General features: G+C 41.1%; 1 protein-coding gene across 12 annotated transcripts; it reads left to right on the top strand.

The window, feature by feature from the left end:
* Window positions 1-637: 637 nt before the first annotated feature.
* Window positions 638-25,013, top strand: dtna (dystrobrevin, alpha). Of its 12 annotated transcripts, none has more exons than XM_030402839.1 (24): window positions 638-1,066; window positions 6,002-6,069; window positions 6,956-7,036; window positions 7,120-7,333; window positions 7,655-7,740; window positions 8,260-8,414; window positions 8,523-8,628; window positions 9,137-9,303; window positions 9,563-9,687; window positions 11,258-11,266; window positions 11,692-11,775; window positions 12,028-12,108; window positions 14,338-14,433; window positions 15,861-15,942; window positions 16,267-16,361; window positions 18,180-18,293; window positions 18,492-18,588; window positions 20,693-20,716; window positions 22,307-22,466; window positions 22,554-22,643; window positions 22,734-22,827; window positions 22,948-23,065; window positions 23,189-23,227; window positions 23,768-25,013. In XM_030402839.1, the coding sequence occupies exons 2-23, from the start codon at window positions 6,003-6,005 to the stop codon at window positions 23,204-23,206; spliced, it is 2,163 nt and encodes a 720-aa protein (XP_030258699.1). In that variant the 5' UTR covers window positions 638-1,066; window position 6,002; the 3' UTR covers window positions 23,207-23,227; window positions 23,768-25,013. The 12 variants fall into 12 exon arrangements, with proteins under 12 accessions (XP_030258699.1, XP_030258698.1, XP_030258709.1 ...); XM_030402837.1 differs by lacking the exon at window positions 638-1,066 and adding an exon at window positions 1,121-2,587; XM_030402838.1 differs by lacking the exons at window positions 638-1,066; window positions 11,258-11,266 and adding an exon at window positions 1,119-2,587.
* Window positions 25,014-25,339: the final 326 nt, after the last annotated feature.

The raw sequence follows: 25,339 nt of genomic DNA, 5'->3' as shown, positions 1-25,339 counted from the left end.
CCTTCTCCTCCTTGTATATATATGTATCTATGTATGTATGTATTGTGTATCCCTTATCTAGGGGTCCATTTTCAGGTATTTTACTTGAGAACTTTATACTTTATACTTCTCCTACACTACATTTATTTGACACATTTAGTTAGGCCTTGTTACCTCGCAGATTCACATTATTATAGTGTTTATAGGCTATTAATTGTGATTACCGATCAGATAGTGTGACACCGCCCCTTCTCTTTGTGTGAGAAGATGCTGTATCAGGACCAAAGTAGCACATTTTCAAATTAGTTTATTTTATTGGCACTTTAAATCACTGATACTGATAATCGTTTAAATGCTGAATATCGACCAGGGGCGGTAATCAGTCTAGCCCTAATATAATACTACTAATAATATCATAATATCTACTGTAGAGATGCTTTCAGTGTTTTTCAAACCAAATTGCCTGTTTTGTAACAGTTTTATAAACATTTCCATCGTTTTAAAAAAAAATGTTAAGAAAAGAACAACGTTGAAACAAAGATCTGTCGCAAAGTGAATTATTTTCTTCATTCACAAAAGATTTACTGAAATAATGTATTCCATGACGTCATCTTCCCCACCAAAGCTGCAACAACAGCAAGTGAACGCATCTTTGCGTGACCTCCTCTGTGCCCATATGTGAGTGAATCTGCGTGTTTCTCCCTCCCTCCCGCTCCTTTGTTGTTTTCCTCCTCTCGTGTCAAACTTTAAAACATTTTTTGCAGCCGGAGCACACTGACGCAAGTAAAGAGATTCCGCATTACGTCATCGCAAAGGCCACATACAGGAGGCGAACGCTGCCCCGTGAGCTCTGCTCGGCTCGGCTCGGCTCGGCTCAGCCAGTAACGCTCGCCCGAAAATTTCCACTACACGAGCTTTGCGGGAGAGCAGCGGCGGCGGCGGCGGCGGCACCAACGACGGCCGCTTCGTGCAGTGATGCAGCAGCCTACACCAAAGAAACCCTGATCGCACCGCGGGACACGACCGGCTGTCGGCTTCCTGGATGGAAAACAGTGATGTTGCATGACATGCCTCGAAACAAACACTGGTAAGTCTCGTGCAAAGTGCTGCAGCTTGCTGGAGGAGCGACCTTAACCTACTTTGTCACTCTGGGGTGAGATGAGTTAGTCGATCAACTTGCAGCGATAAGAAGACAAAAAAAAAGAAAAGAAAAGAAAGGAGGATGTGCGAGGAGAGAAACATCAGAAATGCGGTCGCATGTGCAGGGGAGACGTTCGCGTAACAATGAGACCTTTTGTCTCAGGGACACACAGGTGTCTCTGGCGTGACAGGTGATGCCTGAGCCCAGTGTTTACCATGAGGAGCCTGTTGCCTTTTTTCTTGCTGCAGCTATACCTGCCTCGGAGAGTATTATTCCTGTGGTGTAATTGTGTTTGTATGCATAACTCGAACTCTAAGCATGCTTGTGATTGAAATGCAAAATCTGTGTTGGCTATGACATCACACATTTACACAGGCAAACACACTGTGCTCCTATTTGTCTCATCTTGTGAGCAAAGAACTCCAGAACACCAGCACCAGCACCAGCAAAACCGTAAATTTGTAGCTGCGCTCTCAGGGTCCCCAAAGTTTTGGCCTTTTTGCAGCTGAAACCATGGTGATCATCAGCACAGGGACACAGAGCAGACATCACCGGCTGGTACCAGACAGGAAGGGGGAAGACCGTTAAAGCTCAACATCTCTCTGGCTACGCCGAGCTCCTGCTGATTAACCTTAAGTCAATGCCGCAGCGTGGTTTTTTTTATCCGTCAGGGGATGGGACTTGGATGCCAGTGTAGTTTATAGTCAGTGATGTAAAAATAACTCTGGCCAATCAGTGGTAACAGCTGCGATGTACTGTACTGAGCCGGCCAAAACACAGATTGCTCTCCAACTCAAGTTAGTGCTTGTGTTTGGAAATGTTGCATGACAGTCTGTTCCAAGTACATCAAGCAGGACGTGAATTAACAGCACCGTCCCCTCTTGTTTTATGGAGCCGCTGCAGAAATAGCCTCATAATGTAAATAAGTGACTAATAAGGCTTTTAATTTTTTGTTGCTGGCCTGACATGGCACTTGAACACTCGGCCAACAGAAGCCCTGTGCAGCATTTAAAAGACAGAGTGAGTCATTACTGCGAGACCCCTTATTCTGCTTTTGGCAGTGCCTGGCCCCACCAGTCTCTCTGTAATGTTAATGGCATACGATGATTTGCCCTTTTAAGAGCGCTTATTTTCTCAGGCTGCCGGTGTGACGGTGCCACAGGAGGAAGAGTGATGTTTGCTGGGCACATGCCAGGAATGAGGTCTGGGGTCTGCAACTAGAGAGCCAGTAAAGCTGGACAAGAATGTGAAGCCTTCTCATTTGTAGTTAAAGATAGAGGCAGCACAGACTGTATCCTAGCTGACAGTTTCTAATTTCAGATATGTTCAGTGTGGCCCCCCGTACATTTGGGCTGCTTTTGTTGTGACGTTTCCGTGTCAGAGAGGAGTTTGTGTTTCCTGAACTTGGCTTTGTAATAACTCATCCCAGGCGAGCGTGAGGAGTACGACCATGGTGCTTTATGAGAGGTATGTTGATCATCTTGTTGCCTTCGCCGTCCCCACGTATCAGCCTGTATCAGCTGTGCTGGTTTAATATCAGCTCTCGCAGTAGATTGTATCAATCTCAGTTATTTCTGAGGCTGAAAACAGACTGCAAGAAGGTCACGTCGCCGGGACTCAGGATGTGTTTACTTGCAGTGTGGGAAGGATATCAATGTTGATCTTTAAGATGGTGTATGTTTTTACACTTTTACATTTACTCACTCTGTACGTGATGAATGGGCTTGCATATCCATTACTATGAAGAGGCCATTGGACTACCGTCTGCCTGACATCGCTGTATGTATATATGTATGTATATATCTGTGCCTGCTGTTTACTGCTGTAGGTGCATTCATCATCGCCTCATAACTGGTGAAACACTCATTTATTATATTTGTTTTTACAGGTTTCTCATTGGTAAAGGTGCATTATGTCGATTGGGTTGGAAATTGTAATCCGAGAGGGGAGAATGCCTAAACACACTAAATTAACAAACTCTTAAGTTTTCATATAACAGAAACTTAACAAAGTTTTACTTTGTAAATGTGGCGGACCCTGCCACCTTTTCTAGCTTCAGTTAGTGTTCTGGGGGCCTTATTTTCCTCTGAGGAACAGCTTGTTGAAATATGCAGTATTTCCATGTTAATATTATTACCTCGTTAATGCTGTAAATATTGAATTTCGGAGTTTGAATTCCTTCTCCAAAACTGCTTAATGCCCATTTAAACCCTGTGAAGATGGCTGAATGTTCTGTCAAGTCATGATAATATGAGCTGTTTATTTCTTCTGTTGCACACACTGCTCTGCTGTGAGGCAATTTTCTCAAATACTCCATGATTGATTCTGTAATTCCAGGTTAATTTATTAGCTTAATCTAAAATCCCCCTTAAACTGGATTTCAGAGTTTCCTAGAGCTCCGTAATCGACTGCCTGTGCTGACTTGAAATCAGAGCAACAGGGAGGAGAGCAAAAAAAAGAGGAAAAAACGTATGCCGTTGTTTGCTTTTTAAACACTAGGTGAATTCTAATTTCCACACCGTGGGTCTCGGCAGCGTAACATTTTGGGTCTCCCAATTACTGTCAAAGTAATTTGAAATGCCTGAATGACTGTCTCCTGCAGAAAAAAAAGTGTTTTTAAAACCACTCGGCCAAAAAGTGCCACCGAGCTCTCAGCTATCATCCCATCCAGCGATATATCACAAAAGATATTAACTTGTGAGAAGAAAGTTTTTGTCGACGAACTTTGCTCATCTGCAGTGGGAGTCGTAGTGTGTGTGTGTGTGTGTGTTGGGGGGGTGACTAGCACTATGTTTTTACGAACTGAGCGGCTGGGATCTTTGCTGCCATGGCAACAAACCACATGACTAGGTGTATTAGATTGCCTCGGACAGAGTGCAGTGAGGCATGGTGTGAGCATTCTCTCTGCTGCTCTGCCCCTTTGAAAGTCTTGTCCTTGTCTTACTTAAGTTTTTCTGTGCCCCCCCCCCCCCCCCCCCCCACACACACACACACGTTTCTGATAAGCACTGTAGTGTGCTACATTCAATTTGCAAATGTATTAAAAAAAGAACTGGAAAAGTGAGGTCAGTGTGTATTTTATCAGGGCCGGAGGAAGCTGCTCTGGGGGTCCTTGGGTTAAAATGAGCTGTTGTCCCCCCACCACCACCAATATTAGTTTTTATTAATTAGGTTTCGGTGAGTTAATCAAGCACACATTTATTGAGGGAAATGTACACAACAAGCTTGATATGACTTGAAATAATAAAGGTCTGACCATTCAAGATACATTTTAACTGAGAGCCTCTCTATGAGACAGACACTTATTCCCGAATTGCTGTTAGATCCCTATGATTTCTATGTTGCTCCAGTCATTGACTGTTTGCTGGACCTCCTCTCCCAAACAGCAATTGTCCAATCACAGCTTTGCAACCATGTCTCAGCACAGCTGGCCCGTCACGCTCTGGGTTCCTCCACATGTTGAAGTGGTGTGCACAGTGCTGTAATAACACCGTTTTGTCTTTGAGTTTAAAGGGTGGTGTCCTAAATTTAGCCTTTCCAAAACCAAAAAAAATCCCAACAGCAGAATTGAATCCATTAATCAGTTTGTTTATCTGCATGTGTCTGGCATTTTCCCACTAACTTCTTAAACACATATGTACCAAACATGCTTCCATTTGCTATTTTTTTCGATTATAAGTTACGTTGAAAAAACAGCCATTCACAACTAGAACATCTAGTTTATAGCATGTCTTAGCTGTGTTGATGCTGCTCCTGGATGCTCTTAGAGTTCAAGCTAACTTTCGCGGCTAGGCTCCGCTCTTTTGGTAGGTTCACACTCCAGCAACTTCACAACGTTACCTGATACAGTGTCATGTTACATATATAATACAATGCGAGAACAATGGTGTTATTTCCATCTACTACATCGGTCATTAGCTGGCGAGGATGCTTACTTTTGCCTGGAACATGCAGCGTTAGCTTCAGCACAATATTACGGTTGTAACCATCCAGTTGGTATTTTAAGGTGCAATATGCACAGATTTTAGTTCTAAACATTGAAAAATCAACTAAAATGATTGACAGACTGTGAGGAAATATCAGTATTGATGTTATGATCGAGCACCTGTCTGAAAAACCTCCTCCTGTCAGTCCAAAGCTCCCTTTCCAACAGTTTAAACAAGACCAACACTCCCCCAGCGCTTTGAACGTCCGGTCTAGACCGCTATCTGCATGGCTAACTGAGCTAACAGCAGCTACAGTTAATACCAGTTAGTGTTTATCTTGGTGATATGCTGCCCCCTTTTTGTGCAGAGTATGCGTTTGACAGGTGGCGCCCATTCTCACATATTGCATCTTTAAGACCCTCTTTTTTAGGGCTGTCATTTTCAGAACAGTTAGCTTGAGACTTTTAAAAAGTCAGCCAGAGTTTTGAAGTAACTCCTGGCGCTCACGTTAGCTTAATTAATTAGCTACAACTGATAAAAATCTGCCAGCCACAGCTGTCACATCAGCCAAAAGAATTAGACATGGGGAGATGATTTTGTCTGCTTCTTTCTGAACCCATTATTTCAAAAACTTACTATAAGTCTTGAGGGATAAATCTGCTGCCGGTATTTTAAAATGCATACGGCTAAGGGGTGTCAATGCCCAGTCAATCACCAAACAGTGAACCTGGAAACTTTGTGTGGCATCAGTAAATGCTTCCAGAACATTTTAATACTATCAAGATGGTCAAGATTATTTCAAGTGAAATTAACACATGTAATTGGAATGTAAGTAATTGTGTTTTAAAGACTCTTTACGCACAGTAGTTTAATTAATGCCTCTGGATGCTTGAACCGCTTCTGTTAAAAGCACGGATACGCAGCCTCTGACATTGCTTTCTCTCCTCTTGATCAGAATGATTGAAGACTACGGGCAGAGCGGTGACAACATGGCAGATAGAAGGCAACTGTTTGTCGAGATGAGTAAGTGCTCGGAGCCTCGGCCCAGTGTGATCTCTATGTCAGACTGTTCTACTCACCGACCATAAAAATGGCAAATTCTTCTCTGCAACTTTCATGTAAATCAAATATCATGAAGATCAAGTGTCCCCGCTAGTGTCACCCAGACTGATTGCAAACACTGAGAGACACCAGTGTGACCTCATTTTTTTTTTTTTTTTACCCCATGTGTAGGCACGCGTCTATAGAGATGCAAAGTATTGCAAGAACTCTTACTAATAATTGCACACAACATAATATTACCTTGACATTTTTAGATAATACACTTCTTTTTTGAGATTCAGTGCTTTTCATCATAATTCTTGCACTTTGTAGTTCATTTTTATTTTAAAATATCCTTTGTACATAGTCTGTTTTTATCGCACATCACCATGTTTCCAAGTGACTATTTTATTTCACAATGCCAAGGCTTAACCTGTGTCAACACTCCATAAAACATACTTATTTAAAGCTGGTTTTGATCATTTCTTGTGCTTCTACTAAGTGAAATAATGATTTAAAACTAGGGTGGCAAAAGTTAATGCCATCTATTCTGGCATCCTTCATCTAAGTTTGGTGGAAATCCGCTCTTTAGTTTTTGAGTAATCCTGCTGACAATCAAACCAACAAAGGAACACGGAAAATAAATTCTATTAAAAAGAATTCATAATGTTGAGCCGAGCTATAGGTTTATGTGGTTATTTCACAAGATAATGTTTATAGTGTTCATACGATGACTTATTTCATAGTGTCATTTATTATACTAATGTTGTACACTTGCTCCGTCAATTCACCCTCCAGACTTCCACATTATCTGTAAACTGGCAGTGACATTTCCAGTGTGATTTGATTATGAGTGACTCTTCCTCAGGGGCTCAAGATTTGGATTCCATACGATTATCGACATACAGAACCGCTTGCAAACTCAGATTTGTGCAGAAGAAATGCAATTGTGAGTATGACACAGTGCGCGTTTAACCACATCACTACGCTCATAGCGACGGTTCATGTTCAGTGTTCCTGTTTGCTTTCCAGTGCACTTGGTTGACATTTGGAATGTCATAGAGGCTTTCCGAGAGAACGGCATCAACACCATGGACCTCAACGCTGACCTCTCTGTGGCTCGTCTAGAAGTGGTGCTGTCCACCATTTTTTACCAGCTGAACAAGCGCATGCCCACCACCCACCAGATCACCGTGGAGCACTCCATCAGCCTGCTGCTCAACTTCCTGCTGGCAGCCTATGACCCGTGAGTAACACGTCACATGACGGGTGGCCGCTGCTCGGGCACTTTCACGCGTGGGGTTCTGACGTGAGCTGATGCGGTGTGAAATGTGACTCGGAAGTGTCTGCCAAAATGGAGTGAAAATACAGACTATTCACCTCCGTCGTGTCACAACATGTTCGTGAAGAGTGCGAGAGGTGATAAAAGCCAAGCTAAACATTTTTTAAGACGATGATCACTGTGATTCAAGTTTGCCTTTAAAGGTTGTGCTTTTCCTTTTGGCCTTGACAGCTCCTTTTAAAAGAATCTATGACCGTAATGTAACATTTGCATGCTCCTTTTTAGGGAGGGCCATGGCAAGATATCTGTCTTCGTTGTGAAGATGGCCCTGGCAACCATGTGTGGAGGGAAAATTCTGGATAAATTAAGATGTAAGCAACACAGCAAAGCCTTATTTTACTTTTTAATTGTGAAAAATGAAATTAAAAAGACCCATTTTACCTGTGATAAATCAGCTAATTGTCTCTGTAAAGTTCACACAGTTTCGAGTCTGAGTGCTGCTTCGGAAAACTATAATACAAGCTTATTAGTGTCTGTGTTATCTATATCTCTGTCTGTTCTTAGTCTATTGTTCCTAAAAGAAGAAGCAGTGCTGGCCTAGCTCGTCATGGCTGGAAGAAGTCATTATGCATTATCTGAAGGATAGAGTGTATTACATAATGTACAAAATCCGTGGGAGCAGTTGCAATGGCTTGTGAATGGGGAGGGGGTGGGGGAGTGCTGGGTTGCTGATGTATTATAACAATTGATTTGAATAACTGCTTCACTTTGATTTGTTTTCACAAATAAGTGGGATAATTGTATTGTGTAAAACTGTAATTAGCTGACTGCGGTGGCAACTGACAATTAGTTTGATTCATTCGCGTAATGTCTGCCCGCGTTGTTCCCAGATATTTTTTCACAGATATCAGATTCCACTGGAATAATGGCGTACCCGCAGTTTGACCAATTTCTGAGGGAGGTGCTCAAATTACCTATGGCGGTTTTTGAGGGACCTTCTTTTGGTTACACTGAGCAAGCTTCCAGAACGTGCTTTGCGCAGCAGGTGAGGGCTCATTTACCACCTAGGGTGATATTAGTGAATCTGTGATTGGTTTGGCGCCGACGCTGTGGGGGAATTGTTTCCCTGTTGAATCTCACCTCTCCTCCGCAGAAAAAGGTCTCCCTCAATACATTCCTGGATACGTTGATGTCAGACCCGCCCCCTCAGTGTCTGGTGTGGTTACCACTCATGCATCGGCTCGCCAACGTGGAGAACGGTAAGACACAGCGCGGAATATTTAGAAACGGGAGAGCTGGCAGGGGCCTGGGAGGATGTAAAGTTCAGCCTTGCATCATAATCTTGACTCACCATGCACACAAGCAGCCAAGCAGACATATACAAGGAAACACATACACACACACACACACACACCTCCAGTGATGATGACCCATAGGGACCTTACACCCTGCGTATGAGTGTGTGCTTGTGCGTATTTTGTGATGCAGTCATCATCACAAGTCACCTCCAAGTGAGCAGGAGAAACACATCCACGGCGCGCTGGAGCGGTGCGGCTTCGTGCGGTCGAAATGAGACGAATTTTGCTGTCAGAGTGGACTCGATCGCACATCTGTCCTTAAATTAATTGGAAATTAATCCTCTGCTGGTTGTGATGTGCATAATATCTGGTTTTTACTATCACATCTGTCTGTGTGCATGTGTTTGTCCATCTGCGCACGTGTGTGTGTGTGTGTGTGTGTCTGACCCCTCTCCTCTCCTGCCTGCAGTCTTTCACCCGGTCGAGTGCTCCTACTGCCATACTGAGAGTATGATGGGCTTCCGCTACCGCTGCCAGCAATGTCATAATTACCAGCTCTGTCAGGACTGCTTCTGGAGGGGGCATGCCAGCGGTTCCCATAGCAACCAGCACCAAATGAAGGAGTATACGTCATGGGTAAGGAGAGGAGAGGGGGGGAGGAGGAGGACTAGGAGGAGGAGGAGGAGGAGGAGGAGGAGGAGGAGAGGGGCGGGCTGAGGGAGGTGTGTCTGCGCTAGACCAGTCGTAGCGGCTATTTTTTGCTCCGCTTCACCACAATGTGAGGATGCTGAATGCTCGATGCAGGTGGTGGTGGTGTTGCTGCAATGATGAAAAGAAATTAGTGTCCGCACGTCCTCACAACTGGCCCCTCGCTCCTTTTTGTTTTTCTCTCCAGAAATCCCCTGCTAAGAAGTTATCCCATGCCCTCAGTAAGTCACTGAGCTGTGCATCGAGCAGAGAGCCTCTTCACCCCATGTTTCCTGAAATGCCAGAGAAACCTCTCAACCTAGCTCATATTGTGTAAGTTCATCTTCTTGCTTTTTTTTCCTTTTTTTTTTTTTATAAAACTGAAACAATCCAGTTCTGTAGTCCTGCAGTCAGAGAGCTGTGTTATTTTCAGAGCATTCTGCTCTACGTTTCAAAATGCTTGATTCCATCCCCTCAGCTGATAATTATCTTGTTGCTGCCTCGAAGTCTGAAGTGATTCCAGTCAATCTCCTGGGTCAACTGATCAATGAGGCTTAATTATAGCCTTGGGAATGATTGTAATCTGCAACACTCCGGCTACCTTTTCCTCGACTTGACTGATGGTTGTGTTGTTTTATGTATAATGAAACAAAACCACAGACTTTGTAGCAAGCAGAGGCTCTTTATTGTGGCTAAATCAGATATAGGAACAGAAGTCTGCTTCAGGTGCAAAACATAGTCTGTTCTTTTACCTTCAAATCAAAGGTAAAAATGAAATTCTTCCCTTTCTTTTGTGTTTTATAACCCTTAAAAAAGCAAGAGGATTCCAATTACGGCAACCAGTTTTGTTTGCGTACAACTGAATGTCAAATGTAGAGTCTGAACAATACTGGATTTTTTAGATCCCTGATGATATTAGTATTTAAGGATTGAAACATTTGATGACACATATCAGTTTTGCATAAACAAAAACAATTGTTGAATTAAAGGGCCCATATTGTAGAAAGTGAGATTTCAATGTCTTAAACGCTCTGTCCACAAAAAAATGCACACATTTTCAGAATTCCTGTAAGTTTGTGATGTCACAGTTATACAGTCAGCATCAACCCAGCATGACCGTGTTTGCGGAAAACACATGGCAGAGCTGATGCAGAAACACAGTGAGCAATATCTGATCACACAAACTAGGCTTTTTGGGAGGGGTGCCATAAAGAGACAGGTGCTTAAATGGAGTGTTCAGGTGCTGCAGCAAAGGACAGTATGTGAATAATAACCACAAGAAATGTACGTTTCAGTAAACCACAGATATGTTGATTTCTTTAAGTTTGTCGGAGCACATCTTAATCACGTGGCAGATACATTAATTATTTTTCAATTTTGTTAACATCGCTTGATTGTGAATTTGGTCTTGGTATGATAAATACCATTCATGCGTAATTGTAAGAAACTGTAGAAATATGATGACTTTATATCACAATCAACATTTGCAGGTTCAAGTAATCTACATGTAGCTTGCTGAACTTCATCCAAAAAGTAGTTGTTAGCACTCAGAAGAGTGGCTTCATGTGAAAACTGGTAGAATTGTGACATCGCCACAATAGTAACCAAGCTTACATAAAACGAGATGTGGCTATGGAGATGTAAATACATACATATCATGCAACTATACTCCAGATGTGAACTGTCTGCAATAAACTACACTCAATGTTTGATTCTTATGACTCACAAGAACAATTGTTTGTTACTTACTGGTTGATACAATCAGTATGCTGATACCAGAATCTGTTGTAAGAGGATACCTTGTTTTTGTTTTTTTCTTAAAATGACATTTAGCGTAGTCTTTGCTGGGCTGATTGTAATAAATTATTTTAATTCCTTTTTCTTGTTCTGTATATTCCTCAAGAGATACGTGGTGAGTTTAACTTTGATTATTTAACACATCTCAAAATGTGTCTTTGCACATTTTTGTTCATGTAGGTTTGAATCCTTTGTACCGTCCTAATCATATACAGTGTTGTCAAGTCCTATCCACCCTAGTTACTGACAGTCACTATTGTTCATTTCTTTTGAAACACTTGCTGTGTTTGTCGATCATTTCCTCCCCCTCATTGCATGTTTTCATTGTGTACCACACCCTACGCGACTAATTATATCTGACTTTGTTGCAACATCCTACATCAGTTCATCTACAGTAATTACTGAATTCCGGAGATTTTAAATTTGGAGGAAAAACGGCAAGATCGGATGAATGAAAGACAAACAACAAAGAAAAGAAAATTTGCCGTCTCTGTAGCATAAAGAAAACTGATTAAAACCAACATTTGTTTTCCCATCCAGGCCACCAAGACCGATGAACATCACCAATGACTACTCACTCTCCCACTCCATGCCGACATCAGGGAACCCTTACTCCACCAAAAAGTGAGTGCAACAGCTGAACAATGGATGTCCTGGATTTTACAGCAGATCCTTTCAGTTTGCCACGCTCCCTAAAGGCCCCATGCCCTGTAGACTCTGTGACCCACACTGTCTTTATTTTCTTCTCCTTTATTTCCCAAACTGTTGTGTGCGTGCGTGTGTTTGTGTGTGTGTGTGTGTGTGTGTGTGCGTGAACATTTGTGTGTCACCGTGCTTCTTCTTTTCTTTGTGGCTTCTTCTGCTGAATGTAAATAGTTTGCCTTACAGCAAGAATAATGATGTTGAGCAAAGAAAGCCCTTGACTGGGCCTGCTCCATATCTGTTGAAAGGGAGAGGGTAAGTGACACAGGTGTGCGTTCGAGAATGCCTTTGTAGCTCAAATGCATGTGTGATCTAATATAGATAATGATCATGGGGCATAAATGTGGCGTGCTTATCGTCCTAAGGAAACTATTACAGGACTAGTTTTCTTATGGAGGGGTTTACATTGTTGAACTCGAGGGGCTATCTCCGAGACGCTAGATGAAGCATGCATCATAAAGATCATTGGCAATTATTTCGCAAGGGTGCCTATTACAAATCTTTTCATTCACATAGAAATGGGAAATACTGTTTCTAATGCGAGCCACTTTGAATGATACTCTCAATCACATCTTTGTTGAAGCTGTAGCAGTTAAGCAGTAGACATTCCCAGGCTCATTGTTTATGATTTATGTGAACAAGTTTGGATGAAATGGGATTCACTTTTTTTGTGTGATTCCCTATACGTATTTTCCGTACAGTTTGATCCTGATTTCTTTAGTAAAAGCCTGCTGAGCTTCGATGCACCTGCGCTTGCAGAAGAAGGTGTTTCTGTTGGGAACACTACTGCCTTTCATAGCTCGGGCTTATAGAAAAACATAGATGTGATGAATGAGTGGCCTTCTTTAGGTTGTTCTTGATGTTCATATCTGAGCACCTGAATGGTTACTGTTTGAACAGACTGAAACACCATATAATACAGCGCTTTGACTGAGGGTGACTGAATGTCTTTTGCCCTGATTTTGCTGGAATATACACTAAAATAGCAATCGCATTAGTGATTTAGTATTGCACATTCATAAAGACATATATCCTTAACCTTAGTCCTTTATGTTACTCAAGCTACCCCACATTTCTCATGAAGCAACACAATAAACCTTCCTGGTAAATGGCCACCTCTTTCAAATGTCATACCCTCGGGTTTTAATGCAGCCATTCTGTTAAAGCTGCACTTACCAATAATTTTATATTGACAATGGATTAAATGACTGTGTGTAATGTGAAAAGGGGTTGCTCATAGAGGTAGATTATTATTGGTAGGTCCCCTCATCTCAGCTAATTGTTTCGGTTTTATGGCCCACAGCTTGATTGTTCTATTACTTTTCTCACGCAGCAAAAACCTCTGATAAACTATTATCCGCCCAGCACCAAATACCGGTACTATAATACCAAATGTAGTGCCTCCTGTTTTTCAACATTGAAGAGGAAGGCCTACGAGATGATGACTATCATACTGTAACAATATGCCTATAAAGACGCACGCTGCTAGCTATCTATTAGCTTAAGTTACTCGTAGCCAGCTCAATCTTTTCAGCTATTATGTTGAATTATTTCTGCTAATTCACCCATCAGTCCACAGTTGCTACGTTAGCACAGCGATGACTGCGGTTTCAACAAATGATGCACCGAAATTCTGTCTAGTTATTTTGAATATTTACCTACTGCTAGCTAAAACTGCATAAGCTACTGGCCTTGTAATGTTGTTGTTAATGTTGTTAAGCGAATGTGGTTTAGCAAATCCATTTTTCCGTTTCTCTGCTAAACATAAGCTTGTGGCTAGCGTGCATTGTAGCCGTCATTATGAGGTCAACATGCAGTCGCTGGTACATTTTTGTAGCTCCTTTGCTAAATTTGCTTGATGGTTTCTTAGCTAATGAATGTAACCAGGGAACCAAGTCAGCTTGCTGGTTAATAAAACAAAATGCCAGTTTTTGAGGTTCACCACTTTTTTTTTCTTATTGGATTCACGGTGTGTTTCTTTGTTGTAACTTTTGTCAGACATTTCTGCAAGTAGCTTCATAGCAGTAGGCTGCTTTAGGGGCTTGTGATGCAGGTGGTAAGCCTGCATAAATAAAGGAGCTACATCAAAAAGACTGCATGCTTGACATGTCTCGGAGGGTAAATTGTTTGACTCCAAAAATAACGACTTTCAATAGTTTTAATAATAGAGCACTGAGTGATTGATGCTTGTAGAATGTAAACAGTGCACATAGCTTTTAGAGTCTTCCTTCTTTCTTGTTTTTTTCTGAGCATGTCCTTAATCGTGCTCCTAGCCTTTATCAGTGTCTCTCCCAAACATAATATGGCCTTGTTTCTCTCTAGTCACCCATGAATGGCTGCTTTTCAGCCTCTCTCCTCCTTCTCTTTTGTTGCTTTCTCTCCTTTTCTCCTGCGGCTTCCTCCCCTCTCTCTCACCCCCCTGTCCCTCTATGTCACCTGTGTAATGTAATGTTTTATGCTTTGTGAAACCCTGCACTGTTCCAGGTTGAACTACAACCTCGACGTTGCCGATAGACTTGCTGACGAACATGCTCTGATAGGCCTCTATGTGAATCTGCTCCAAAACAACCCCAAAACATGGTTAGTCGGTGTGGTGCTGTGTTTGCCAAACACCAGTGGAAACTATTTGCTCTGCTGAACTGCCACCTCGCAATCCTTCCCCTGATCTAACCGTATTCTGAGTGTGTTACAGCCCTAACGCTGCATGCTGTCAGTTTTTACAGACTAGTCTTCTCAGCATTAGTGTTAGTCACTAGCAGTAGCTGTTTCCTGCCTGGTTTATGCTCAAAACGGTGCCAGTTTATTGAGTTTATTTCTACCAAGACAGAGGTTGACATTTGGATTTGATTCTTTGCCCATCTTTCATATTTGAGTTCATAAAGGCTTTAGAAATTATGTTTTCACTAGTGTATAATCACCTGAAACCAAGAATTAAATTTTTCTTAAGATTAGAATCAGCCTTGCAAGTTATTATGGATCCCACTTCTTGGTAGACCCACTTTTCTCTGCCTGTGATTGGTTTGTTTCTATCGTTGATGTGCAACGAAAGCTTCGTACTGCTGTTATTCTCTGCTAAACACATCCAACAGGTTTCTTACAGAGATTCTCAGCTGATGTGTCACAACTACAATAAAATGTACTTATTGTTGTCTTTGACTGAAATTTTATCGAAATATGAGAGGTAAATCAGAAATACCTTGTTAATAATTTGTCATGTTGAAACTCTTATTTTCCAAATGCTTAGTGCAGATCGGTTCAATAATTGGTACCTTATGTTGAAAAACACTTTTAGCTAGTGTTTTCCTGAGACTTGACTGCTTCCTTATACGGTGATATCAAAAATGAGTTTGGTGTGTTTGGTCCAGTAACTCACGCTGACTGTTTTTTATTGTATAACTGGGAATATGGCTTAGGCTCTCCTCATCCCATGAATATTGGGATGCCTGTATTTGCAGTGTGTGTGAGTGCACTAATATGCTTGTATGTGTGTGTGTGTGCGTGTGTGTGTGTGTGTGTGTGTGTGTGTGTGGGTGTGTGTGTGGGTGTGTGGTTTGTGCTGGTTGCTATGTCATCCATCATTCTGTCTCTTTTTATTATATTAGCAGCGCCGTAGATCCCCCCCATGTCCATCTGTTGGAGTGAATCTGAGTGCTTTTACTGTATGTGTGCTTGCAAATACATAAACATATTTTTTCATCAGACTATACAATAACCCCGCTGGTCTTTAAATACAAGTGGTCAATTACTTCACCCCCCCCTTTTATATAATAACCCAACTTCATTCCTGCTTTTATGGTTTTGCATAAGTAGCTTAGCATGATTATGTGAGCCTCTGTTGTAAAACTTATGAAGCTTTCCTGCCAAAGAACTAATCTGACTCTTTAGCAGCCAAACTTTCTTGGATTTTTTCTATTTTTTTTTTTTTTTGCATGTCTTTCCTGAATCTGCTGTAGCTTGTAGTAACCGTTTCATTCTGTGACCTCCATCTCTATTTTCCTCTTGGTCAGTTTGCTGGAGAGCAGTAACCACCAAGATGAAGAGCACAGTCTCATCGCTCGCTATGCTGCTAGACTGGCTGCTGATGCTGCGGTGAGATACTGTGTATATGTGATATTTATTGCGCACAATGCCATCTGTGTCCCCTGCCAAAAACCTGTCATTGATGAGAAGAAAGTGCCTTTGGGATTTCAGGCCTTCTTATTGTTAACACGACGAAAGGATTTACAGGTGGTGATCACTTCAAACCTGGCTCGTGTGCCTGTTTGTGCTCTGATCAGGGCACGATGGATGGCTGGTGACTTGACTGTTTTGTTGCCCCCTTCCCTGTGAGATATATAAGACAAGATAGTGGATGACATCATCCAGAGGTAAAGCCAGCTCACGTGACTGTCTCTTGCTTGGTTTCACCGACAGGCTCAACAGCAGAGGGTCCCCACAGACCTGCCCTGCTCTCTGGATGCCAACAAACAGCAGCGGCAGCTCATCGCCGAGCTCGAGAGCAAAAACAGGTTAGGGATGACTGCCTCAGTGAGACTGTTCAGATCTCGTCTGTTTTGTCTCTTCTCTTCTTTTTTTCACCTCCGCAAGAAGAAATTCACCTGGAGAATAAAGGGAATCCTAGTCTGACACAACAAACAACACATATCACTGAAAGCTGCCGTTGTTATGATCATGAGCTGTCATTGTTAGCCAAGGTATGATAATTCTTTACTAAATATGACCATTTTTAAAGCGGGATCTAACTGTTTATATGCTGTATAAGATATAGGCCATGCAAGGCAAGTAAAGGCAATTTATTTCTAGAGCTTATTTCACACAAAGGCAAATTAACAGTGCTTTACAAATTGATTAAAATAAGTAAAATAGAAAGACAAAGCTCAGTTGCAGCCAACAGTGAACAATTGCATAATACATATTAAGCTATAAGTAATATTTTCATATAAAACAATGGATCATATGATGATTGTATGATGACAAAGCTTAACCACCAGACTGCAGTTACCTTCAGTTCTACAAATGTTGAGGCTTCATAATGTATGTAATTCGTGATACCTGTGCTTTTCTTGCAATGACACGTCACAAATACCTGTCGTGAAAAAGGCCCATAGTGTCTTTACCCTCATTCTTTGGGGTTCTCTGCATGTAACTTTGGCAAACTCTTGCCACTTTCATACTTGCCCTTCCACCACCAAATGGAGGTTATTGACTAGCTGGTTACCAGAGTGGAGCATTTATCAGTGTGTGTCTGCAGGTCCTAAATAAATCTTGAATTGTCATAAATTCTATGAGTCTAATTTTCCAAATGTTTTGGGGTTATCCGTCCATCCATTCCAGTCTCGTTAATGTGATATCTCAAGAATTCCTTCAGGGAATTTCTTCAAATTTGGCACAAAATATCCGTTTGGACACCATTGATGAACTGATTAGTCTTTGGTGGTCAAAGGTGAAAGATCAAAGTTGCTGTGTCCTTAAAAAAGACATTTTAGCCAGTATTCAACCATTCATATAATCATTATGACAAGATTTTACAGTAATATCTTATCGCATGAAATGATGAAATTGTATTCCTCCCTGGTGCGTCGAGGCATACAATCGTGAGGCAGTATTTCTATTAGGACTATATGGCCTTAAAATCATCACATTTTATCCAGTTTCATTTATTCATCTTTTAATTTCATTTTGTCAAAACGAGTCAAGCTCTTCTGCGTAAAAGTCCATATTTTGGATGTGACAAATCTTTAAACCACTGAGCCCCAGTACTGTCCTCTTGCTTTATACTCTAATCTGTTGGCAAAATACAGATTAACTCCCTCTGATAATAATGTTCCTACATACAAATAACTTCTCTACATGAACACATATGTATTACATACCTTTATACTTTTTACAGTTCATGAATGAGAAAAATCATGATTTGTCCAAAGAAATCGGTCTTAAGTGTGGTTGAAAATGGTGTTTAAAAGGTCCTAAAAAGCCTTAAAGTGTCTGGTACCTGCAGACGTGATGAGCTGGCAGCTAAAGGGTCAGATATTTCCCTCAGGAGTTGGTTGAGACCAAAAACAGCTGAAAGACAGTGAATATTTGACTAATGTTGCTCCATATCTGCTTGTCCTGTAAATAACAGAGGCTGATGAATGTTCACAGCTTGTTTCTGCTGCCCCCAAGTGGACAAAAAAAATCAGTCATTGCAGTCATTGCATAGTCAGATTTGGACAGTGCATACACACATTATATATATATGCAGTTTCTACATATTCTGTTTTGACTTTTGATGTCTGCAATAGAACCTGGTTTTTTAAATGTTATCCATTTTGTGCCTGTCACAGAGAAATCCTGCAGGAAATCCAGCGGCTGCGCCTCCAGCATGAGGAGGCCTCCCAGCCTCCACCTGACAGGGGTCAGCAGAACCCCACTCTGCTGGCCGAGCTACGACTTCTCAGGTAACTCCTTGTGTTTATAGCAGACGGGGTTTTTTGCCTTGGCTGCAATTCAGCATACATGTTGTAACTGCTTACCTTTTAAATTAAACAGCATATGTTAGTCTACAAATGCTTGTACACTATTTTTTTTTTTACCCATATTGCCGCTGACGTGACATTCTGGTACCATCACATTGTACAACTTGTTTCCTCTGTTAGGCAACGCAAAGATGAGCTTGAACAAAGAATGTCTACTCTGCAGGAGAGTCGCAGGGAACTCATGGTGCAGCTGGAGCAGCTAATGATGCTTCTCAAGGTACCACAGACGGGCCTTTCATCTCTCTGACTTCACAGTGCTCAGATACAGAGTGCGGTTAGGATGCCTTCATGATTACTGAACGCACACATTCTGTTTCCTGTGGGTAACGGTGAGGCTGTTAGCTCCTTAGACAGGATCGGTTCTGTTGCAGCTGTATGTTGTATTCATTCATTCACACTTTGTTTATACCGAAGAGATCATTGAGGGGACACCCTCATTCACAAATAACTGTGGCTCCGTGGGCAATACTTGCTGAATCTGATCAGTCTGGTCTGATTAAGGTGGTTACATGAGGCAATTTTAATTCTGATTGGACTATTACGGTCCATGTAAACACAGCTAATGACAGCGAGCCAATTACAGGAACAAGAAAATGTAAAAACAAAGCAAGAACAAGGAGAATCGGCAACAGAGAAAGGCAGTACCATTATGGAAATATTTTTTAAATCGTATAATTTTTGCGATTAGGTTAGATTATTGTTTAGGTGAATTATTACATATAAAATATTGATCGAAGTTGGGGTGTTTGAGATCTTTTAAGATTTCTTAAATGTCCAAAAGGTATAAGTATATTGATTTTTTCAAGGAGGTGCTATATTTTGTTCCAGGAATCAGGTAAATTAAAAGCAGTTTTTCCAAATTTGGGCCAAACTCATGAAGAAACATGACGGAAGAGACGGCCAGCAAAGCATGTCTGATAAAGCCCATCTGAGTGGCAAAGCAGTTCCAAAAGGTAATATGGTAATTTTCCAGTAAGGGTTTTATAGATTAAAAGATACCAGCGAGTATTCAGTCTCTACCGAAGAGAAGACCACCCGACCTTATCATATAAAATAAAATAATTGTGTACTATAAACGTCACTGGTACTAAATCTTGAGGCGGATCAAAGACAGAGTGCAGGAGATTTGACGAGGATGTGCGAATGTAAATCACATCAGCGTAGTAAAGACTGACATGGAAACTTGTGGGTTTTTGCGTCTCGTGTTGATGCGGGCGGTAAGCAATATGGCCGGATGATGAATCCCCCTTTTGTGGCAGTTCCTCCCAGCTGTGGGGGATCGCTCCAGCTAATGTGAAGCGAATACTGCACTCTGCAGGGAAGGGAATGTATGAGAAATTACCCATCATATCCATCAGAGGGCGCACAACTTTAATGGTCAAAAACTGCAGAGGCCTAATTTGTAAATCTTTTACTGTAAAAATTACAGGATATTCACATATACTTTGAGTTATAGATGAAATATTTGCTTTTGCGTGTTTCTCACCTGACCAAATATTACATGTGTTGATGTAAACACACCTTTAACAGCATTTAAAAAATAAATTATTATCACTTTGTTAGTCCTGTTCGGAGACCTGTCAGTGGATTTTTAAGTGACACCTTGCGCTGTTGCCTTGTCAAAGCATAAGTTTGTACAAAAATTGAACAATACAGTCATTATCTACTCACGTCTGTTGAAGGCATTTCTGGAGCATTCTCCGAAAACAACTGAAGTAGATGGGGACTTGTTTTGAAATGTAAAAAACAAATGAAAAAGAATCAAATAAAATGGCTCCTTACAGCTCGACCGATGTAATCCAAGTCTCCAGAAGCCCCTAAAAGCCCAAACTGATTTGAAAAGACATTGTTTTAAACCGAAATCTTCACTTTGGCGTTAGCACACAGCTCGTTGGAAGCGGGTGCACATGCGCCCTTCACCAGCCATGTAAAGTTATTTCAAGCTGCCAGACAACAACACCAGACAGACAAGTTAAGAACAGGATATTGAGTCTGGGATTATACTCCATCACACTTTACGAGCCAACATGTCTGCCCCCCGTCTAACCTTTGGTGTGAGAATCTTTTCTGCAGCCAACAGGACCAGAGTTCCTCAAAGCCTGCTTAAACTGCTTACCACACTGGCTTAAGTGGGCAGGATATCAATCTAATTAGCCCGAAAGGATCAATGTTAATCCATTAAACTTGCATGAGGAAGCCACATGATTGTCGCCTCCTGGAGGAGATACTGATTGGAATTTATTTATTTATTTTTTTTTTTTTTAGAAGTATTCAATGCAATGTGGTTGTTGTTTCATGAGCCATAAAATATTGTTTTTCAGCTGGAGGAGGAACGGAAACAAGCTGTAAGTGTGAAAACCATGAAGCAAAAAGAGGACTGAAGCTACACTTTGGATTCAGATTGACTGCATGTTTGGAATAAATACTCAGCTGTTGTTGAGTGAAGACTTTGTCTCTCCACTGCTCCGTAAATTCTTCATTTTTTATCCGAAATGTGGAGACACATGGTGTTCACCAGATAGCATGAACTCGTTTGGTTTTGGTCTGTGGGAATAATTAGAACGCCTCTTTCGAGAGAAACAGCATGTTGACTAAACGCAGCTTAATGACCCCACATACCGTACATTTCTAGCATGTTTGTTACTCATGAATCTATTAGGACAAATGAGCTTCCCTGCTGACCCAAAAAACTGTTGACCTCATTTGTTTGGAACTGCTTTTTTAAAGGGACAGTTCACCCCCCCCCACAAAAAATCTAAATACACATTTTTCCTCTCACCTGTAGTGCTATTTATTTATCTGGATTATTTTGGTGTGAGATATCGCTCGTAGAGATGTCTGACTTCTCTCTAATACGATGGCAGTGGATGGCACTCAGCTTGGAGTGCCAAAATCATATTTATCATATTTATCATATTTTCCATCTACCAAGCTTCACCCGCCAAACCATATTATCACGCAGAAGGAAAACGTGCATCTCCTCATGGATGAGAAGCTTGGATGTCAACATTAATGCCGTCCTCCTCGGCTGAGCTGTAATGTTCGTCGATGATGAACAGTGTTGCAGTCGACAGGTGTAGTTACGCATAAAGAAAACAGTTCCTGCATAAATCTGCTTACAGCAAGAATTAGCTCGAGTAACCGGGTCATGATTTCTGGAAGGAGACATTGCTGTCGAGTTTTTCACATGTATTTTTTTGGTCCTTTGAGCACCTTAGGCCAGAGCCATCTACTTCCATTATGTTCAAGAGAAGGCAGACAACTCTGCAGCTGATATTTCCGAAACTTGGTAACTCACATCAAAAGAATCTAGATAGACATGTCTAATTATGTTTTTGATTTTGGGGAGAACAGTCACTTCTTTGCTGTGATTTGAGCGCTGAAAATGACGAGTAAGTCGTTGCATTACTCATAAAGGTTTTCTGTATTATATTCTTTTCACAGTCGTGCCATAACAGCTTGGTTTTGTCTCTCAAAACGGTGTCACTAGTTGCAGTGATGGAATGCATCTAAGTACATTTACTGTAGTTAAGTACCATATTAAGGTACAACTACAGTACTTTTCCTGAGTATTTCCATTTTTTGCAAATTTATACTTGCAAACATTGCACTTTTTACTCCACCACATGTATTTGATAACTTCAGTTACTAGTTGCATTACAGGCTTTATGATCGCCAAAGTAGCATTTTTTTTTCTTTTAACAATCAAAAAACAAACCACAAGTATACAGTGTATATAGATAAATGTAAATATAGCTATAATTTTACTTTAATCGTATTTTTGATTGGCTTGACTTGACCTCACTGTACATTCATTGCCAGAAAATTTTAGACTTAATATTTTTTAACACGATATCTGTACATTTACTCAACCATTAACTACTTTAAAAAAAACACTGACTAGTTGACACTGAAATCATCTGTACTTGTTGCAGACTCAGGGTCCTGGCTCCCCACGCTCTTCCCCCAGCCACACCATCAGCCGGCCGATCCCCACACCGATCCACTCGGACTCTGCCGGCACGACCCCGACTCACACACCTCAGGACTCACTCATGGGCGTGGGAGGGGATGTTCAGGAGGCCTTCGCTCAGGGTAACACAGAAGCATTCATTTTGCGGATATGATGTCGACAGTGCGGTTAGAAGCTGTGTGTGATCCCGTTTTAAAACTGTTTCAAAGGTCCCAGGAGAAATCTGAGAAATGACCTACTCATTGCTGCTGACTCCATCACCAACACAATGTCATCGCTGGTTAAAGAACTCAACTCAGGTAAAAATAAGTCAATAAAGAGCTACTATTTTGCTCTCCGAGTTTTTATACATACAGCAGCTGGAATAAAAAGCTTTTTTTTCCCCACAGAGGGTGGAAGTGAGACTGAGAGCACTGTGGATTCAGACTTTGGACGTGGTGACCTATTGGCCTCTTCAGACCCCTTATTCACATATAAACCAAGGTACATACTCTTTCACAGCTCATCGATTACTGCAGCTTAACCTGTCAAACTTCTTTGGCTGCACCAATTGATTTGCTTCTCAAGCTCATTTCAGGTCTCGTGTCTTGTTTCCCGTCGCAGGAGCTCCAGCGCCGCAGAGGAGGAGAGCTTCGAGAACGATCTGGAGCAGCAGCTGGAGGAAGAGCTCAAGTTGGAGGAGCTAATGAAGCACAGGCAGGAACCAGACAAGACATGCATGGTGAGACCGGGCTGGAAGAAGAAGGAGGCATATTGTGTGTTTTGAATTATTGAATTAATCCTTGTCGGTACTTGTCCTAACCTGCTGTGTGTGTTTTTCGCGATGTGTTGTGCTTTGGTTCAGGTGACGCTGCAGCAGTGACCATGTTGGTTCAGGTGACTGGTAGGTGTCAGTCTTATAATATGAAGAATACGAATGTTAACATTCACTAAGATGTTGAAAATTGTAAAAATGCAGCTGCAAGTTATAAATGTTATTATATATTTCTACATAATACAAATGTATCTTTGACTCAGTTACACATATAACAGCTGTATAATTGACTTCAGCACACTGTCTCACTTCCAAAAATATATGTATACGCAACATTTCGGTGCCGGATCTCAATCAGGCTAAATGTCAGACTGACTATCTTTTAATAAAATCTGAATTTGAGAAATCAGGAGCCCACATTACAGAGAGCAATTAGAAAACCTGGATAAACTGCTTACATGCCACAGCATAAAGGTTTCGGCATCCTCCAGGTTGCATTTTTTGGTTTCTCAAACCAGGATAAAGCTGAAACAGAGATATGAATCTCTGTCTTCGCTTTATAAACCAGGATAAAGTTGAAACAGAGATATGAATCTCTTTCTTCGCTTTATATGTTGAGCACTTCAATTTCATCGAGCTTGTTCGTAACTTGCTCTGTATTCTTTTCAGGCGAGCAATATGAAAAGCAACAATAGTAGAAGACACTGGACGAGACAACACTGGGATGACGCTACCGACCACTGAAGATATGAAGAATTTTAAGTTGAAAAAATGGCTGAATCCAACCATAGAATCCATTTATGTAAAGATATATTTTTTAACCAACCACATGTTTAAGGTAAAACTGTGAGCTGATGTAAAGAGATTAATTAGTGAGCTGTCTATGATACCACAGGTGCCATAAAAAAACCAACAAAAAAACACATGACCTTTGGGGAATTATTGCTTAATTTGTATCGCTTTTATATGATTTGTCAAACAAATGTACAACAACACTGTTAGTACAGGGTGGCAAACATGATTCATTCAAGTACTCATGTTTCTGAAAAAAACAGTCAAGCAGGTTTAACTGTTTGTTTGTCATCTGATTTAAAATATAAACCTGACGTTATGTCGGGCTGCAGTTATGGTTGATAACAATTTGCAATATTTTGTAAATGCGTAACTCCGACAAAGGTTTTACCGCTATTCCATAGATTTCTTACTGTTGCTGTCGAGTGGCTTTTGTATTGTTTTTGGTTTTGTTTTTGGAGCAGGCCAATCAGATGTTTATTTTATTTGATACATGAGTTAAAATAATGCACACTGCCTTAGCTGATTGGATGAGGAGCACATTCAAACTGTCAACGCAGCATGTAGCTAACAACAAAACAGACATGTTCAGCATCAACGCTAGCTGGACAAATGAGGCTAAACTCATTAAATCTGATGCTGGGTTGTGATCTTGTCTGCTGAGGGACTTAGTTTGCAAATATGTACACTGTCTACATATACATTGTCAGTTAAATATAAGACATAGGAGGATTGGTTCTAGTATCTTGGTTCAAAATACACTGAAAAAGATGTAACATAGAGACTTGCGAATCACTCGAAATTCAAAGGTTTACACTGGCAAGGGCATTGAACAAATTGTGTTTACTACCAATGGTTTATGAATTAAGGTTCGACCACAGATCATTTGCCATTGTTTCATTTATTAGCTCTCACACACTCTCTGTGTGACTTACATACACACTCCCGATGTATTTCCTGAGTGTGCGTGAAACTTTACTCAGTCACTTTGGGGAAAAAAAGTGGCAAGCCAATCTAGAATCATAAATGTGTGAAATATGTCTAGTTTGATTTTTTGAGCAAGTTCATAGCAGTGATTTTGCATGGTGGTGACGCATAATAAAGTGTTGACACAATATCACAATTTTTGCCTATGAACTCCTTTTTTCTCTTTCTTTTTCCATTCCAGAACGGCACACTTCAATTGGCTTGGTTTGGCAGTGCACATTTATTATCTGTCATAAATGCACTGTTGGCTGCCCTCAACCTATTGTCTATAATTCATCACATGGAGCCACCATCTGAGGTAACATAAAAGCAGCCATCCAGCACTGAACCTCATTCATGTGAAAATTAGGACGGAGAATTTTGCTCTCGGGCTCATGCAATATTATCAGCAGATGAATTAACTCATATTAGTCTTTATTAGTGGGAATACCATTAGTGCTTCATAGAAACATCAACACAGGC

Source organism: Sparus aurata, chromosome 21 (genome assembly GCF_900880675.1).
Source record: "Sparus aurata chromosome 21, fSpaAur1.1, whole genome shotgun sequence".
Classification (NCBI taxonomy): Eukaryota; Metazoa; Chordata; class Actinopteri; order Spariformes; family Sparidae; genus Sparus; species Sparus aurata.
Note: the sequence above shows the minus strand (reverse complement) of the source record. Positions and strands in the feature narration are given on the sequence as shown.